General features: G+C 37.9%; 1 protein-coding gene across 5 annotated transcripts in view; it reads left to right on the forward strand.

Moving 5' to 3' along the window:
- Positions 1-17,520, forward strand: part of SSBP2 (single stranded DNA binding protein 2) — a 334,115-nt gene that overhangs the window by 91,314 nt on the left and 225,281 nt on the right. For all 5 annotated transcript variants that reach the window (XM_006143492.3, XM_006143490.3, XM_006143493.3 and 2 more), the window contains exon 2: positions 10,360-10,432. In XM_006143492.3, coding sequence (XP_006143554.1) covers positions 10,360-10,432 — 73 coding nt within the window. The remainder of the gene's footprint in view (positions 1-10,359; positions 10,433-17,520) is intronic.

A 17,520-nucleotide genomic window follows, 5' to 3' on the forward strand; every position in this document is an offset into this window, starting at 1 on the left:
AAATTTCATATGTTAGTTTCAAAAATAGAAATGATACTTTACCATACGCTTACTATTTTTCTTTTTTAAAGAAAAATTTACTTTGGATTATATTAATTAGGCTGGATAAACCCTCATATAGCTTCATCATTTTTAAGCTACTTAAAAATATTTAGTTAGAGTCACTGCCTTGGTATTCACATTTGAATGCATGAAGAAATACTAATTATACATGAAATATTAATTTTGTTGTAAAACTGATAAATGAAAATTTACTTGAAAAAAGCTGCTGCTTTTTTTTTTTTTTAACTTCTGTATAACCTCTATCTTTAGTCTGGGTCCGTTGGGTGATACTGAATGAAGCATTGCATTTATTGGCTTGTATTTAACTTCTAGAAAATTTATATCAGTATTAATTGTACCTTAATTAAATTTTTTAAACTTATTAATTTTTTTTTTCACAAGAGAGAAAGACTGGTACTCCTAACAGGGTCTCACTATGCCACTATCTTCTCCCCATCCTCCCATCCATCTTGGAGTCTGTGCCTAATATGTTCAGGTTCACCCAGGACCTGAACCTGGGCCTCCCATGTGGCTCCAGTATCACACACTGGCATTCTGCTGTCTTTGCCATTGTGGCTAATCTTACTTTAATTAAATCTTGATACCCATTGTGTCCTCCCAGAGCAAAGCAGTACTCATTTTCTCAATTTGAGAAAAGTAGTTTATTTACTATTTGTAGTACTATTCTCTTAGGTTGGGAAAATTATATCTGTTTCATTGACTCTGATTGTAACTACAGGTTGAGCATCCCTAATCCAAACATCTGAAGTATTAAATGCTCCCAAATTGACAACTTTTTGAGAACTGACAGATGCTTGAAGTAGAAAATTCCTACACCTGACCTCATGTGATAGGTCACATTCAAAATGCTGCGATACAACAATGTTGTATAAAATTACTTTTAGGCTATATGTATAAGATGTATAAATGAAACAAATGGATTTTGTAATTAGTCTTGGAGCCTGTCTCCAAGGTATCTCATTATGTATGTGCAAATATTTTAAAAATTGAAAAAAATCTGAAATATAAAATACTTCTTGTTCCAAGCATTTAGGATATGGGATACTCAACCTGAACAGATATCTTTTAATTGTAAAGTATTAGAACTGTTACAGGACATTTCACCATCAGTTGAATTCTTGTATGTGTTTGTGTATCATTTTTGTTGTTGTTTATACAGAGACACTGTGTCGTGAGCCTCCTACCTCAGCCTCGTGTGTAGCTAGGACTGTGGGTTCACCTCACCATGCTTGGCTTTTCAGGGTGATTGGGAATCAACTGTCTTTTCCATGTGGCTTCAGCTTGCCAAGCAGCAGTGTCCAGTCTGTACCACTGTGGCTGGGCCAGTTGAATTCATTACGTGAACTCTTTTCTCTTTTACTGATCTCATTTCAAAGTTAGAGATGTAGTCTGCTAGAAAAACTGTGAACTCTTAAGAATGTCACAGAATAGAAATGCTTAATATGAAAACAAGGCAACCAAATTTTTGACATTATATTGTTTTTTTTTTTACTTCATATTGTTCTTTCTGTAAAGATAACAATTTAATACAATTTTCATAATTTGGCCAAGTCTTTCATGTATTTAAAAATCATTTTAATGTCTTTGACTGCATACCTGGTATCACTTTTCATTGGGGAGAGAAGCTTTATTTAAAGCTGTCTCCCAGCCAAATTAATCTGGCTAACTTACATATTGTTAAAAGCATAGTTTGGTTTGTTAAAATTACCCATGAATGGCCTAGCTGCTGTGCTGCAACTCAGCAGGCTGAGGCCAGCCACATGGGAGGTCTGGTTTGATTCCCAGTCCATCCTAAATACCAGACAAGGTGATGTGTGCCTGTAGCCTTAGCCCGCTCCGGAGGCCAAGGCAGGAGGACCATGAGCTCCTGGCCAGTGTGGACAACCGGTGCCTAGTGAGGACCTGTCTGAAAGACTCAGGCATGATGGTGCACAGGCTTGCAACGTTGCAAGACAAAAATACTCAGTTATTAGGGTGTCTGCAGCTTATTCTTTAGGGCTAAGCCCTGCCTCTGCAGCTAGTGGATGTTCTTGGTGTTCATTGATGTCTTTTTACTCTAATCAATCAGTAATTTCATAGCCCCGAGTGAGCAATAGTGTTTTCTTTCCTCTTGGAGTTTTGAAAGCATTTTGTTGGAGATGTTTGTCTGTATCACTCCCTCCTCTCTGGTAAGAAGTCTTTCCTACAAATTCCAATGGCTTCAGTACTCTCCAAATTTCTTGTCTTGATTTACTCAACTTAAGAGGTCTCTCTTCTGCATTCCGGTTTTTCCCTTCCTGCACTGTGTTCTGGAATGTGCCTTTAGACAGAGAGCTAGGATGATGATAGGACTCGACCCAGTTTCTACCCCTCTACTCAAAAGCATAGGCCTGTAGTGCCTGCTGTTCAGTCTGTGAGGACAGTTGTTTCCTGTAGTACATCCCGCTTTCTAGTTGCTTCCTGTTGGAAGGCAAGTACACACCCACTTGCATCTCCATGGCATAGGTAGAAGTCTGATGTTGGTGTTATTTTCATGTTAAGACATTGTCATGTCAACAAGTATCAGGAAATTACTAGTTTATTTCTTAAATATAAATATAAATCTGTTTTCTGTGAAGGTAAGGCAGACAGAAAATACACTATCAATTTGTGTCCATTAAGATTCCATAGGAGGTGGGAACCAGCAGTTAGAGTAATGGCTATGTTGCTGGATTCCCACGTAGTCAACCATGGTTCGCGTCCCGGACCTGGTGGCTTAAAACTCACGCCGGGCACATGTGTGTGCGTGCCCAAGATCCCGAGAGGAGAATGGAGGAGAAGGGATTGCTGTGTGACCATCCCCTCTGAGGGGTGATTTCTCGCTTTCTGTCTCTCTGTCTGTCTCTGTCTGTCTGGCGAGCACACGCACCCTGTAGCGAAAATCTCTCCAAAAAAAAAAAAAAGATTCCATAGGAGCAACCAGCAGTTAGCGTAATGGCTATGTCACTGGACTCCCATGTAGTCGACCATGGTTCAAGTCCCGGACCCGGTGGCTTAAACTCATGCCGGGCATGTGTGCGTGCGTGCCCAAGATCCCGAGAGGAGAATGGAGGAGAAGGGGTTGCCGTGTGGCCATCCCCCCTGGGGGGTGATTTCTCGCTTTCTCTCTGTCTGTCTGGTGAGTGCACGCGCCCTATAGCAAAATACCTCTTTAAAAAAAAAAAAAGATTCCATAGGAGACTGGGAGCGCAAGTATGAAGGATAATCCTCAAGATGGATTGAAGAAGAGTAGGTACTGTTACCAACAACCCCCCACCCCCCTGTTTCCAGGGCATACAGTTTAGCTAGCAGGTTGGGTGGGAAAATTATTTTTTAAAGTTTTTGCTATAGGGCACGTGAGCTTGTGAGAGAAGGAGAGAGAAAGTGAGAAATCATCCTCCAGAGGGGGTGGCCACATCATAATTCCTTCTCCTCCATTCCCCTCTTTGGATTTTGGGCACAAAAGCACACATGCTGGGCATGTTTTTCAAGCCGCCGTCTTTGGGACTCAAACTGCCCAGTTGGCTGGGTGAGATCCAGCTGCCTTAACCACCTCACCACTGGCTGACCCAGGGGTGGGAAAATTTTACTAAATTCTGTGAAAAACTGAATTTCTGCAGACTGTTGATTTAATTAGTTTCTAATTCATTCTCATCTTTATATCTTTGCCCTTCTCAGTTCTTAAAAGTTGATGGTAGTCATTCTAATTTTGAACTTGTCTGCCTAAAACAAGAGTTTTCTATTTCTGAGCACACCAAGCCATGGAATTCCCAAATGATACCCTCAACATTACTTATCTATACCATATGATATTGACAAAAAATAAACAAAGATAATGTTTTATATGCCTGAATATCCATCTCATTGTTAAAAGGAGGGACATTGGTGTCCCTTTTTTTGTTAACTGATGCAATGATTTCTCCTTAGAATGTTAATGCATAGTTTCATATATTTAATACCTGCATATATATTCACAATATGTACCAGTTTCTGTTTCTCTTAAAATGGATATTGAGAATATTAATAAAAAATAGATGTTGTGTTTATAACAAAGTCTGGGTCTTGATATTATTGTGTGGCTCCATAGATGGTTTATGATACCCTAAATATGTTTTTTTAACTTAACTGTTACTGATGAACTTTAAAAAAGACAATGTTCGAGATAAATTTCTAATTTTTCACACCTTTTTAACACCAGGCTGTAAGTGCTGTTAGGAACTTGATCAGGCTGATCTGGTGTCACTGCTAATAACTACTTACAGTCCCATGAGCAGCCTCTCAGTGGTGCCAACTGCTCCTTGCTACTCCACCGAGCTGTGATCCAGCTAACTATTGGCATTTTATCACTGAGAAGCTGCATTTGGATATGCTAGTTTTCTTTGGTTAACACAGCAATTAGACAGAGGCTTAGAAATAAGATCCAACATGACTCTGCAAGACTTTTAGGAGAACTTAATCTGTTCTAAGTTCTCTATAGCTGAGCCTTCTTTGGTCACTGATATTGGGAATTAAGGGCAAAAGATGGGACGTGAAGTCCAGGATTTTGGATGTGCACTATTCATTACTGCTCAATGGCGCAGCTAGACCATTCTTTGTAAGACACCTCTCCCATAGCCCTCTACCTTCCTCTTATGTTCTATTCCCAAACCTTGCTTTATTTCCTTTGAAAGAAAATAAGGAGAGAAGAGTTGGTGCCTTTTGACATTCTTTTTTTGTTAACAGTTACAAATAAACACCGAAATTGTACCAAACACAATTAAACAGGCCAATTTTTTTATTTTTAAAAAATTACTTTTGGGGGCCAAGTGGTGGCATTTGTGGTTAAGACAACTGAATCCCACATGGCCAACTGCGTGGTTCAAGCTCTGGACTTGATGGCTTGAAAAACATGTCAGGCACATGTGCACGTGTGCCTGAAATCCCAAAAAGAGAGATGGAGGCAAAAGGGTTTGTGGTTGACCGCCTCCCACGAGGGCGCTTTTCTTACTTTCTCTCTTTCTGTTTCTCTCTGTCTCTTTCTGACAAGCAGATGCTCCCTCTAGCAAAATTACGGAATGTTTTCAAACAGTAAAACCTTATCAAAATTATAAGAAAAGAAACAAAAGTATCTGCAGAAAATATATCAGAGGTTTAATATTTTTATGTAGACAAATACCTTAGATTTTTGTTTAGTGTGAGTAGCACAAAGTTTAATCTTTTGTTGGAGTCACAGAATTACCATTTTGATTGTTAATTGAAGACAGCGCTATAATAAGTGTTGTCCTCAGGCCTTTTGAGAAGGAAGGTAAGGAGTGTTTGTCCCTACTCTAAATTGGGCATACTGGTTTTACTGCTTTATTTAGTTGTTTTTTTTCCCCACTATCCATACTAGTTGGATTTCATCTACCACTTCTTATTTTTATTACTGTTTATAAAAGTAGCGATAACTCGTATTTCCTTCTATTCTTCTTTGCATATTATATGTATTTTAGGACTTCAACTTTTTCATGAGGAATCAGCAAGTATCATGTTGACTAAGGTGCTGGACTTCCATGTGGCTGAGTGCAATTCAAGTCCAGACCTAGTGGCTTCAAAATCACGTTGCAACCTGTATGTGCATGCCCCAAATCTCAGGAGAATGGAGGTGGGATTGTGATGTGGCCATACCCTCTGAGGGTGATTTCTCACTTTTCCTTTCTCTCTCTCTGTTAAGCTAGTGCAGTGCACAGGCCCTATGACAAAACCTAAAAAAAAAAGAAAAAAAATATTTTTCATAATGATTTATGAGGATTATTTTATTTACACACTTAAGGTTTTTTCTCATCTGAGGCTGCAGGTAGGGTAGTGATTAGGGCTCTGGACTTCCCCATGGCTGACTGAAGTGCAAGTCGTAGACCTGGTGGCTTGAAACTCATGCTGGGCACATATGCCTGCATGCCCAAGATCCCAAGAGGAAAACGAAAGCAAGCGAAGGGAATGTGGCAAGGCCTTCCCATCTGGGTTGTGATGTCTCGCTTTTTTTTTTTTTTTTTTTTTTTTTCTCTCTCTCTTTGTCTCTGGCAAGTGCACGCACCCTATAGCAAAAATCTCTCTTAAAATTCTCATCACCTGTATATGTCATAATGTAGTTATTTTTTTTATCAGATATTTAGTATACCATCTATTAACTGCTGTAATTTTTTCATAGTCACCATTATAAATTGTTTACATTTCCAAATAATTTTTTAGAGTAGTATTTTAGAATAAAAATTACTGGGTCGAAGCATAGACAGGGTTTATTTAATTTTCATATTGGCTTCTTTATAAATAGTAAGATAAGCTCAGGGGAGATCATCAAATGGTAGAAAAGTTATGCATTAAAAAAGCCTCCTTCTTATCCCAGGTCCCTAATCCCTAGGAAGAAGCCTGGTATGAAAGACACTGTTTGAACTCAGATGATTCCTCAGCAGCGGGAAGCACGGCAGTAACGCTCGTGGTTCTGGTGCGTGACTGTGTGCTCAAGGTGCATAAAGTTGCTCTGGAAGAATTGACACGTGGGACCGATAGGAACATCCTCTGTTTGCTGTCTGCTCTTTTTCACTTATGCATTTGCCTTTCGCCTTTCATATGCTACCCTCATAGACATCGAACACTTTCATGTTTTTAACATCTTTGCTACCTTCATTACTGAAATTTTAAAATACTTTTTAGGACCAGGAGGTTGAATATTTTTCCTTAGGGTTACTTACTGACTATATGTAACCATTGTTATTTGACTTTTCATTTTTATACCTTACTCTTTATTTGAAAATTAAGGTCTTTATATTCTTGCAGGTCATTTTATTTGTGCTCTTTATATATTAAGCATATTAACCTTTGTCATCCTATTGATTGAATATCCTATTTTCTTAGGTTTTTATTGCTTTTTAATTTTATTTGATTTTCAGAAGGGCAGTCAGTGGATTAACACTTTTATGTTTCTTTAATTCCCTTCTAATTGTGTGTTTTTTAAATTAATAAAATCTTACTTTTGTTAGAAACACTTGAAAAATAAAAAGTAAGTAGACTCTTCCCACTCTTTTCCTTTAAAAAATAGATTAAAAGGTTTACCTGCCCCCATGAGATGATCAATTTTGAATTCATTAAGCTTGTTGAAGGAGATTTGACTGTCAGAACTGGAGACTGATAGAACTCGATGTATGGAATTTTATCACTGCTGGCTGATTTTCCCATCCTGTCTCCTATGACAGTGTGAGTACCTATGTATGTGAGTGAAGGACAGTGAGTTTAGTGTGCAGTTGATAATGTACTGACTGTTCGGGGCAGCCCCAAGTTGGATGGGCATCGGCTCCTTTCTGTGTTCTTCCCATTTTAAGTGCTACTTTTGCTCTTACTTTTCAAGTTAGGCACCCCCTAGTGACCAGGGTGTAAAGGCGCTGGGCTATATACAATATGTTTTGCATTTCTGGCTTTTATGGGCTCTCTAGAAATGTTGTTCGTGATTTTCATAACTTACTCATCGATATCCAGTTTAAAGTTAGGATGAAGATCATTTAAAGATAAATGACCTATGAACCATTGATACGCTTTTTTATGACAGGGTCTACTTTTTGCAGCTAAGTCTTAGAGTATGATTACTAACTTTTCCCATGTATTTAGATCACATCATAAGCTACTAGGTTACATAAGCACTGTCTGGGCCAGATGGTGGCACAGTGCTGAAAGACACTGCTCTGCCAGGACAGCTCACAAGGGAAGGTTCAAGAGTTGCTTCAGGAGACCTCCCTGAGTACGCTGGGCACACTTGTGCCATAATCCAGGGCTGGGCGAAGTTGGGCATGGATCAGTGTCAGGACCTGGCAGGGGTGCTCTCTGCTTGTCTCTCTGTTGTCTGTCTCTCCTGCACATGAACAAAATTGAAAAACAAAATCTTTACATAACACTCTGTACTTTAGCAGAAGTACTTAAATTTCTCAAAGATCATAGAAAGGAAAAGAAGTAATAATTCAAAATTACGTACTATTTAAATGCTTGTATATTAAATATTTGTCTTTAAATTTTTACTGTTTAGTAGAAATTGAATTCAAATAAAATGGTGCCTTCTTATGTTTGGTGATCTCATGCCACTGGGTAAAGGACTGTGCTGTGATTTCCTGCATGGATGATAAATGTCACTCTTCACTCTCCTGGCGTTATATTCCAATAGTATTTTTTACTGTAGGTTCCCCCCTCCCACAACTTGCTATATTTTCTTTCTTTTTATTTTTTTTGTTTGTTTGTTTTGAGAGATTTTTGCTATAGGGAATGTGTGCTCACTACAGAGAAAGAAAGTGAGAAATCATTTCCCAGGAGGAATGGCCACCCTGCAATCCCTTCTCCTCCATTTTCCTCTTAGGATTTTGGGCATGCATGTGCCCAGTGCAAGTTTCGAGCTGTTGGATTTGGGACTCAAACCCTGGTCAACCACACTGGGAGTTTGGCGCCTTAACCACTATGCCATCTGCTGGCCCCTACAAATGGGATTTGTTGAAGAATGCACCAGTAATAGTGATCTGACCTTGACTGTTCTGAAGTCTGTGCTCTTTGGAGGCCCATCATGGCAACATTACTCCACTCTGCCTCTCATATTCAGATTCCCCCAATTGGTAGAACATTCTTGCTATGTGTACAGTGCTGGTTTGGCTCCAGGCCCAAGGTTTTATAAGTCACAAGGAATTACTGCAGGCTATGGTTCTTCTCAGACGGTTGGGAGATATTGCCACCAACAGGCAATTTTGAGGCTTCACAGTTAATCCTGGATGATTTTTCAAACACTCTTTAAAATTTGCCATCATGGTCAGTAAATCATGTGCTAGGGTTGGGAGTGGTTATTGGAGGGTCAGGAAATGGGGGCTATGGGTGTTTGAGGAATCTGTGATGAGAATCACCAGCAGGATTGCTTAGATGAAACTACAGGGATACTCCAGTTCGTGTGTCCCTTATAATGTGCTTTGGGGATGAGCCATAGGGAAAGTCTGCTGCTGAAGGAACATGCCATACTCCACAAATATATTCAGATACAGAACAGGGAAGCACTGATCTAGACAGTGTCGTTCAATTTGAAGAGGTTATGATATGTTTCTAAATTGCATTCATATACTCACTATCAGTAACGTATTTTTTTCATCTGTGAGTAACTTTAATAGAGCTTTACTCTCTTATTGTTAGTATTTGGCAATTTTGGAATGGGAAAAGAATGAAATGAATAGAGCAACTGAGTGTGTACAGGTTTTCTCTTTTCATGACAGATATGTTTTCATGAAAATAAAGAAAATACTCATTTTTGCAAATGCCATCAGTCTTTAACAATGAAAAATTCGCTTGGCAAGAGAAGTGGTACAGCTATCAGAATTGTGGTTATTGTTACATTGTATTGTTTACTGTAAACCTGGTTCAATATTGGTAAATACAGTGTAGCAGAAACTGAACTGTTGTGAGCTATCTGGGCAGTGGTCCAAGATATCATTAAAAATATTGCCTCAGACTAATTTGGGTTTATGAATAATATTTTGTTAACAGCTCAACTGAAATTGAGCCACATGGTGTAGCTTAAAAATTCTGAATCCACATGATAATAAGAGTAGTATAAGTGTAGACTGCACCCTCAGTGTTCTGTGTTACATCACATTATAAGTAATTGTGCATTAACCTTTAATCCATAAGCATCCACATGTTTAATATAACCTATGTCTCTAAAGTTTACATAATTTTTGGATTTGCTGTGAATTTCAATGCTTTATAAAGTAAAATATTAATTGGCTTACAATCAAGCCTGAAGTTTAAGGAGAGGTTACTGAACAAATATTAGAATGGGCATTTAATAAAGTTTTGGAATATGATCCTAAGAATAGATAGGGTTTACATTAACATACATCGAAAAGACTGAAGGACATAAAGTTGTTGGACAAGTTCAAGAACTTAATGCATTCATTTTACTAACGAAAGATAATTACATCCTTAAATATAATTTAGAAATGATTAATATTTGTTTTTAAATTGTTATAGGAAGTATAGCAAAAGAAATGAGGTTATAATAAGTGAGATAATTCAAGAAAAATATTCATATTTAGATATTTCTTGCCAAGAAAAAACATATTAATCTTTTCCTTCATGTGCTATTTTAATTACTTGAATTTTTTCTGAAAATACATGTAGACATTCCCAATGAAAGGGTATGCAAAGAGTTGATTTTCTGTAACTGTTAGGATGTAAAATACTTTTGCAATAGAAAAATATGTGCATTATGTAAAGAATGAATTTTAAATATTTCTCTTCTCAATAAATGTTTTATTCGTTTTCCAGGTTAGCACTCTATGTATATGAATATCTGCTCCATGTAGGAGCTCAGAAATCGGCCCAAACATTTTTATCAGAGGTATGTTTTATGTATTTTCTGCATTGCATTCATTATATAAATGAATGGAAATATAGTGTAACAATTATTTGAAAAAATGGATTGTTATATATTATATATAGTAAATGCTCAGTTACTAGTATGCACAATATAGTCTTTGTAGATTATATGTGAGCATTTTTACTATATCTGAATGGCATTTCTGTGACTTCTAGTCAACCTTTAGCCATTTTCCCTCCTTACAGATGGAAAGTAATAGTAGCATGGCAGCAGCAATCAAGAAAATTTATTTAAAAAAAAAACTCATTATATACTTAGTTCAAACAATATCTTGGTTGGGCATTCACAATTTTGGAAAATGTGATTTTTGTTTGTTTTTATTTTGTGTAAGTAATAATATACTGATTTGTAAAAAAGAATTATTTTATTTAGCTTTTATTTTATTTATTTACTTATTTTAATTTGACCAGAGAGGGACACAGTGAGTGAGCGAGCGAGAGAGAGAGAACAAGCAACCAGGTCCAGGACTCAAACCGTGGTCAGCCATGTGGGAGTCCAGCATCCTTAGCCACCTGCCGGCCGCCTGATTGTTTTTAGTTAGAAAACATCTTGATAATCTTATTTCAAGTACTTGGAACAGAGAGAGAGAGAGAGAGACAAAGAGAAAGGAACCTCTAACAGTCTTAGCAAGCCAGGATCACAGGTATGCCATGTTGTGCCCAGCATGTTCAGGTCAACCCGGGATCCAAACCCCAAGTCTTCCCATGTGGATCCAGTATCACTTAGCATTACTGCCTGTGCCACCATGGCTAGATCCACCCATCTTATTTGCAATTAATTATTATATGTGAACTATTGGGTCTATTTGCAAATAAGGTATTTTAGAGGTTTAGTCAGAAAACATAAGAAAATTGCTTTACTGTAGAAGGACTGTATGCAGTGTAATGAAAATTTGATTTAAAAAGTTTATTCAGGGACCAGCAGTTAGCGTAATGGCTATGTCGCTGGACTCCCATCTAGTCGATTGCGGTTCAAGTCCTGGATCTGGTGGCTTAAAACGTGTATGCGTGCGTGCGTGCCCAAGATCCTGAGAGGAGAATGGAGGAGAAGAGAGTACAGCGTGGCCAACCCCCCTGGGGGGGGTGATTTCTCGCTTTCTGTCTCTCTGTCTTTCTGACGAGTGCACGCGCCCTATAGCAAAAACCATTCAAAAAAAAAAAAAACACGCCTGTTCAAATCAAAACAGAAGTCTGGTGTATCTATGTTTCATTAGATGCTTAACGAGATGTTCAGCTAACCTTTCTAAGTGGCAGTCATTGTTTTGTATTATTACTGAAGAAGTGACTGAGATTTCCAAGAGGGATTTCCTTAATATTTATATTCTTAACCACTGCCAACTTAAAGAATATTGAAAAGAAAATGAAGCTGACTATAGAAATTTTTAATTTTATTTTAATGAAACTGAGAACTTGATGAAAGGATATACTGATCTCCTTCTCTCTGTTTTGAATTGGCTTAACTTGCTGATTCCTCAGGGGCTCCCAAGACTGAATTTTCTTTTCAGTATTATAAGATGTCACCAACAGTGGTTATTAAACTTCATTGAAAAAAGAAAAATGCAGGCTAACCCTGGTGGTTAAAGGAACTGGATCCCACATGGTTAATCATGCAGTTCAAATCCTGGACCTTGCGGTCTGAAAAACATGTCAGGTGATGTGTGTGTGCGTCCCAAATTCTAAAAGGATGGAGAGAGAGAACAGAAAGTATTGTCGTGTGGCCATGTTCCATGGGGGGTGCCTACTCCCTCTCCTCTCTGGTGAGCACACATGCTGCACCCTCTGGCATGTGAAATACAGACAGAGATGACACTAACTTACTAAAGAAGTTCAGGCTTTGGATTGAAATATGTTGTGCAGGTTGAGAAGTTAACTAGATAACTGCACTCATGAGCCCTGGACTCATGGAAAACAGATCTACAAAATTTCTAGGGCTATTTACTAGAAATAAAATTAGAATTTCAGAGGAGATTCACACATTTTGACAAGCATTTACTATGATTTTGTTTTCTCTGCCTTCATTTGGAATATAAATATGAAGATTTCTCTGATTTATTAGTCCGACTCAATTTCAAAAGAGAAATCAGTTAAACTGAAAATGAAGTTGGTGAGCTTTGCCACCCAGAAGACACGTGTCTCTGGATTTTGGAGATGAGTGTAGAACTACTTTTCACTTTCTAAACTGCCAAACTCTGAGTGGTGCTGTGGAAATATATTCTCATAGTTAAATAATCAACGTAGGGGAATTGGCTAAATTACTGAGTGTAAGTTAGATCTATTTGGATTTACATGAATTACCTTCTGAAACATTGTCTCATAAACAAAGGAAGCTGCAGTATGCCATTTATGTGGAAACCTTTGAACATAAAGCAATGCTTTATATTTTTGTAGGTATATATTTATGAGCATAAAATATAGAAAATCAATGTACATGCCAGACTAATTGATTCTGAGAGTGGGGATGTTAAAGATATTGAAGGAGATTTTTCCCCTTAATTGTTGGACTTTTTATAAAACAAGGAATACACGTATTATTTGGATAGTTATTTTAAAATAAAAATAAAGAAGAGAAAATACATTCTATTACGTTTTCTGAATTTAAAGATAGAAGCCTAGAGGTAGACTTGTGACAGGCCATTACTAAGTGTACCCTGTAGTTCTTGATCATTTCAACTGGTCAAACTTCAATAGCTTGCTTATTTCTCCCTCACATTTTAAGTTTCTACAGTATTTAACTGCTTGGGTTTGCCTTATATACCATAGAGGCTTCTTTCTGAGCTTTACGCAATGGCATATTCCCTCTACCAAATTCTCCTCTTTTTACTGCCTAATTAACTTTAAAATTAGCTTTTCCTAGGAAGGCTTTTCAGAGCATCATTTCTGTAAACTGATAGTATATTTTTAGGGTTCCTTACATGAAGACCTTTTCATACTGTGCCAGGAAATTTGAATTTGTATTGGTTTTCTTGACAAAAGAGATCTTTTGAAGTTTTAAATAAACAAATAACATCATCGTCTGTACTCTGGCATCTATATGACCGTCCCACTAAACTGTGGCTTAAAACTCCTGCTGGGTATATGTGCATGCATGCCCCAAATCCTGAGAGGAGAATGGAGAAGGGATTGCTCCATGACCATACCCTCTACAGGGAGATTTCTGCCAGCCATTCCCACAGTGCACAGTCCCTATAGGAAAAATCTCTCTTAAAAAAAAAAAAAGAAAGAAAGAAAGAAAAAGAAAAGGCGAGTGTAATATTTAGAGCCTATTTTGTACCCTATTTAGGGTTGCTTTCTTCCTTTGTTTCACTTAGAGCATAGGGAGAATTTAAGGCTGCTGGTTGTGAATGACTTCTTACCTATCAATAGTCTGAATAGTAAAGAGCCTTCCTATCTAAATCCTCCCTAGTCTTCCCCACATTTTTACCTAATTCAGAACTGTTACACAGACACTTAAACTGGGGAGAGCTACTTACTTGGCTGGTTATTACCATAAAAATGAAATGACTGAAATGGCACTATAGTTATTCAGATATCCAACGTTCTCACCCTGGTTCAAGGTAAAATAGAATAGTTTTTTCAAGTTTTACATTCTCCCACAAGATAAATGTGGATATGAATGATGGTATTGAATCAAGCTTTTCCATGCTAGACACTTCTTTCAATTGCGTAGTCTTTTTCTTATGTACAAAGATGTGAGAAGGTGGGAACCAGCAATTAGCATAATGTCTATGTCACTGGACTCTCACGTAGTTGACCGTGGTTCGCGTCCCGGACCCGGTGGTTTAAACTCATGCCGGGCGCATGTGCGTGCCAGCCCAAGATCCCGAGAGAAGAATGGAGGAGAAGGGATTGCAGTGTGACCATCCCCCCTGGGGGGTGATTTCTCGCTTTCTGTCTCTCTGTCTCTCTCTGTCTGGCTGGTGAGCGCATGTGCCCTATAGCAAAAACCTCTCAAAAAAAAAAAAAAAAAGATGTGAGAAGGTCACACTGGAGCTCCAGACAATCATCTGAAGGAGCCCCTCTCCCACCTGGATGTAGCCTTTCTAAAGTGCCCTAAACCTGGGCCGTCAGGTGTTGAACTGCTTTTGATGGCTTTCGTTATGGGTTAGAGGAGTGGAGGATATAATTATGTTTAGTCCACTTTTTTTTTTTTTCAATTAAATGAGAAAGCATTGGAAATCAAAACATTCTTCTAACTCTTATAGATTGTGCTAACTAACTCTGTGCTATTTCTGATTCATGACAGATTTTAAATCTCTACCTGAATGGTATATATAGTTCATTTGAATATTCTATAGAAATATTATCAATAAAAGCCCTTCTGCTTTATCTTTTTTATCCTTCAGCATTCAATAATTACAAACAGCTAAGAAATATTTTCTATTCTGTATCAGTTTCTATTACTTTGGATTCATTAGAAGCTATGTTTTTCCTAATTATATTGCTTCATTATATGGAGATCATATGCTCATTTCTGAAGTTTTGCATGGTATTCATGCCTTAGAATGAGGCTTAATGTCCTTAACAAATACAATGAAAAATCAGAGTGGTAGAGAGATTCTAGACTTTTTTCTCCTTCTTAAAATTTTTGTATTTTTTTTACTGTATGTGTCATACTGTACTATGAGGCCTCATTTGTCATAAATTACCCAACACATTAGTCTGAAATAGAAGCTTAAGAACATGTTATGGATTGCTTCTTCAGATTCTATTCAGAATGCTAAGTTATTGACCACCATAGACTCTAAAATTCTATTCTCTCTTTTACCTGTATGAAGTAAAGAGAAAAAATGATAGTTATTTTTTTCTATTATTTAATTTGGAGGCAATGTAGTATAGTAGGTAGGAACACTTATTTGGGCCAGAATACCTTTGAATTATGTGCACATCTTATTTATTTACTTACTCGTTTTTTGTTTTGTTTTTCAGTTATAGAGACACTAGTAATATTGGGTCATCAAGAAGGTCATGACACATTTTTGCATAGAAAAACACAGAAAAATACGTCATGACTTTCCTGGTGACCTAATATATATGAGTTGTGTTTAGGCTTAAATGAGTACACATAAATTGCTTGTAATGGTGCCTGGCATTTAGGGAATGCTCAAAAGTGTTATTAAAAATTTGAGGGGCTAGCCAGTGGCATGGGGTTAAGGAAGCTAGATCCCACATGGCTGACTATGTGGTTCAAGTCTTGGATCTTGGACCTGGCAGTTTGAAAACCTTCTGGTCACATATGTGTTTGTGCCCAAAATCCTAAATGGAGGAGAAGGGATTGCATGTAACCATTGGGGGGTGTGGGGGGTGGAGGTGGTGCATTTTAGTTTCTCTCTCTCTTTTTTGTTCTTTCATTCTTTCTCTCTCCCAATGAGTGCATGTGCCCTCTAGTAAATTAAAGGAAAAAATTAAAAGTTAAAAAATTTTGACTGAGGTCAACATGTGGGTGGTGGTTAAGGTATTGGACCCCACATGGCTGACTATGCCTTTTGAGTCCCGGGACAGCAACTTGAAAAACACATCAGGCATAGGGCCAGCAGGTGGTGTGATAGTTAAGGCACTGGACACATGGCCAACTGCAGTTTGAGCCCCGAACCCAGTAGCTTGAGAATAATGTCAGATGCATGTGTATCCATGCCTAAAATCCTAAGAGGAGAATGAACGAGAAGGCAATGTGGCATGGCCATCCTCCCCTGCGGGGAGTGAGTTCTTACTTAACCTTCTTCTGTCTCTCTCCAGTGAGCACATGTACCCTATGGCAAAAATATAAAAAAAGTTTTCTTTTTCTTTGACCAGCATTTTTTTCTGTCTTGTATGGTTGCTGCTACTGCTTCCTTCTTCCTTCTAATTTCTGTACATATATGAGCCATATGGACATATACACTCTCAGTATCTGTCACTTGTGTGAATCACAGTCCTCCTCCACCTTTTGCTGTTACCCTGACCATCTAACGACTCCAACTCTGATCCGGCATGTTAGTAGGTTCTCTGGAGTCTTCTCCAGTATTTTTGAGCCTTGTCGGGATGCTCAGGCTTCTCTGCTATAATTTCTTGCTCCTGTTGACTATTACAGCCTCACTCTTTTCCCTCTTACGGTGTATTCCTTTTTGTCTTCATGAAGTTTTTGGTTTCCCTTATAACTATATGTGTCATACTGTACTATGAGGCCTCATTTGTCATAAATTACCCAACACATTAGTCTGAAATAGAAGCTTAAGAACATGTTATGGATTGCTTCTTCAGATTCTATTCAGAATGCTAAGTTATTGACCACCATAGACTCTAAAATTCTATTCTCTCTTTTACCTGTATGAAGTAAAGAGAAAAAATGATAGTTATTTTTTTCTATTATTTAATTTGGAGGCAATGTAGTATAGTAGGTAGGAACACTTATTTGGGCCAGAATACCTTTGAATTATGTGCACATCTTATTTATTTACTTACTCGTTTTTTGTTTTGTTTTTCAGTTATAGAGACACTAGTAATATTGGGTCATCAAGAAGGTCATGACACATTTTTGCATAGAAAAACACAGAAAAATACGTCATGACTTTCCTGGTGACCTAATATATATGAGTTGTGTTTAGGCTTAAATGAGTACACATAAATTGCTTGTAATGGTGCCTGGCATTTAGGGAATGCTCAAAAGTGTTATTAAAAATTTGAGGGGCTAGCCAGTGGCATGGGGTTAAGGAAGCTAGATCCCACATGGCTGACTATGTGGTTCAAGTCTTGGATCTTGGACCTGGCAGTTTGAAAACCTTCTGGTCACATATGTGTTTGTGCCCAAAATCCTAAATGGAGGAGAAGGGATTGCATGTAACCATTGGGGGGTGTGGGGGGTGGAGGTGGTGCATTTTAGTTTCTCTCTCTCTTTTTTGTTCTTTCATTCTTTCTCTCTCCCAATGAGTGCATGTGCCCTCTAGTAAATTAAAGGAAAAAATTAAAAGTTAAAAAATTTTGACTGAGGTCAACATGTGGGTGGTGGTTAAGGTATTGGACCCCACATGGCTGACTATGCCTTTTGAGTCCCGGGACAGCAACTTGAAAAACACA

Source organism: Tupaia chinensis, unplaced genomic scaffold, assembly GCF_000334495.1.
Source record: "Tupaia chinensis unplaced genomic scaffold, TupChi_1.0 Scaffold000099_1, whole genome shotgun sequence".
Taxonomy (NCBI): Eukaryota; Metazoa; Chordata; class Mammalia; order Scandentia; family Tupaiidae; genus Tupaia; species Tupaia belangeri.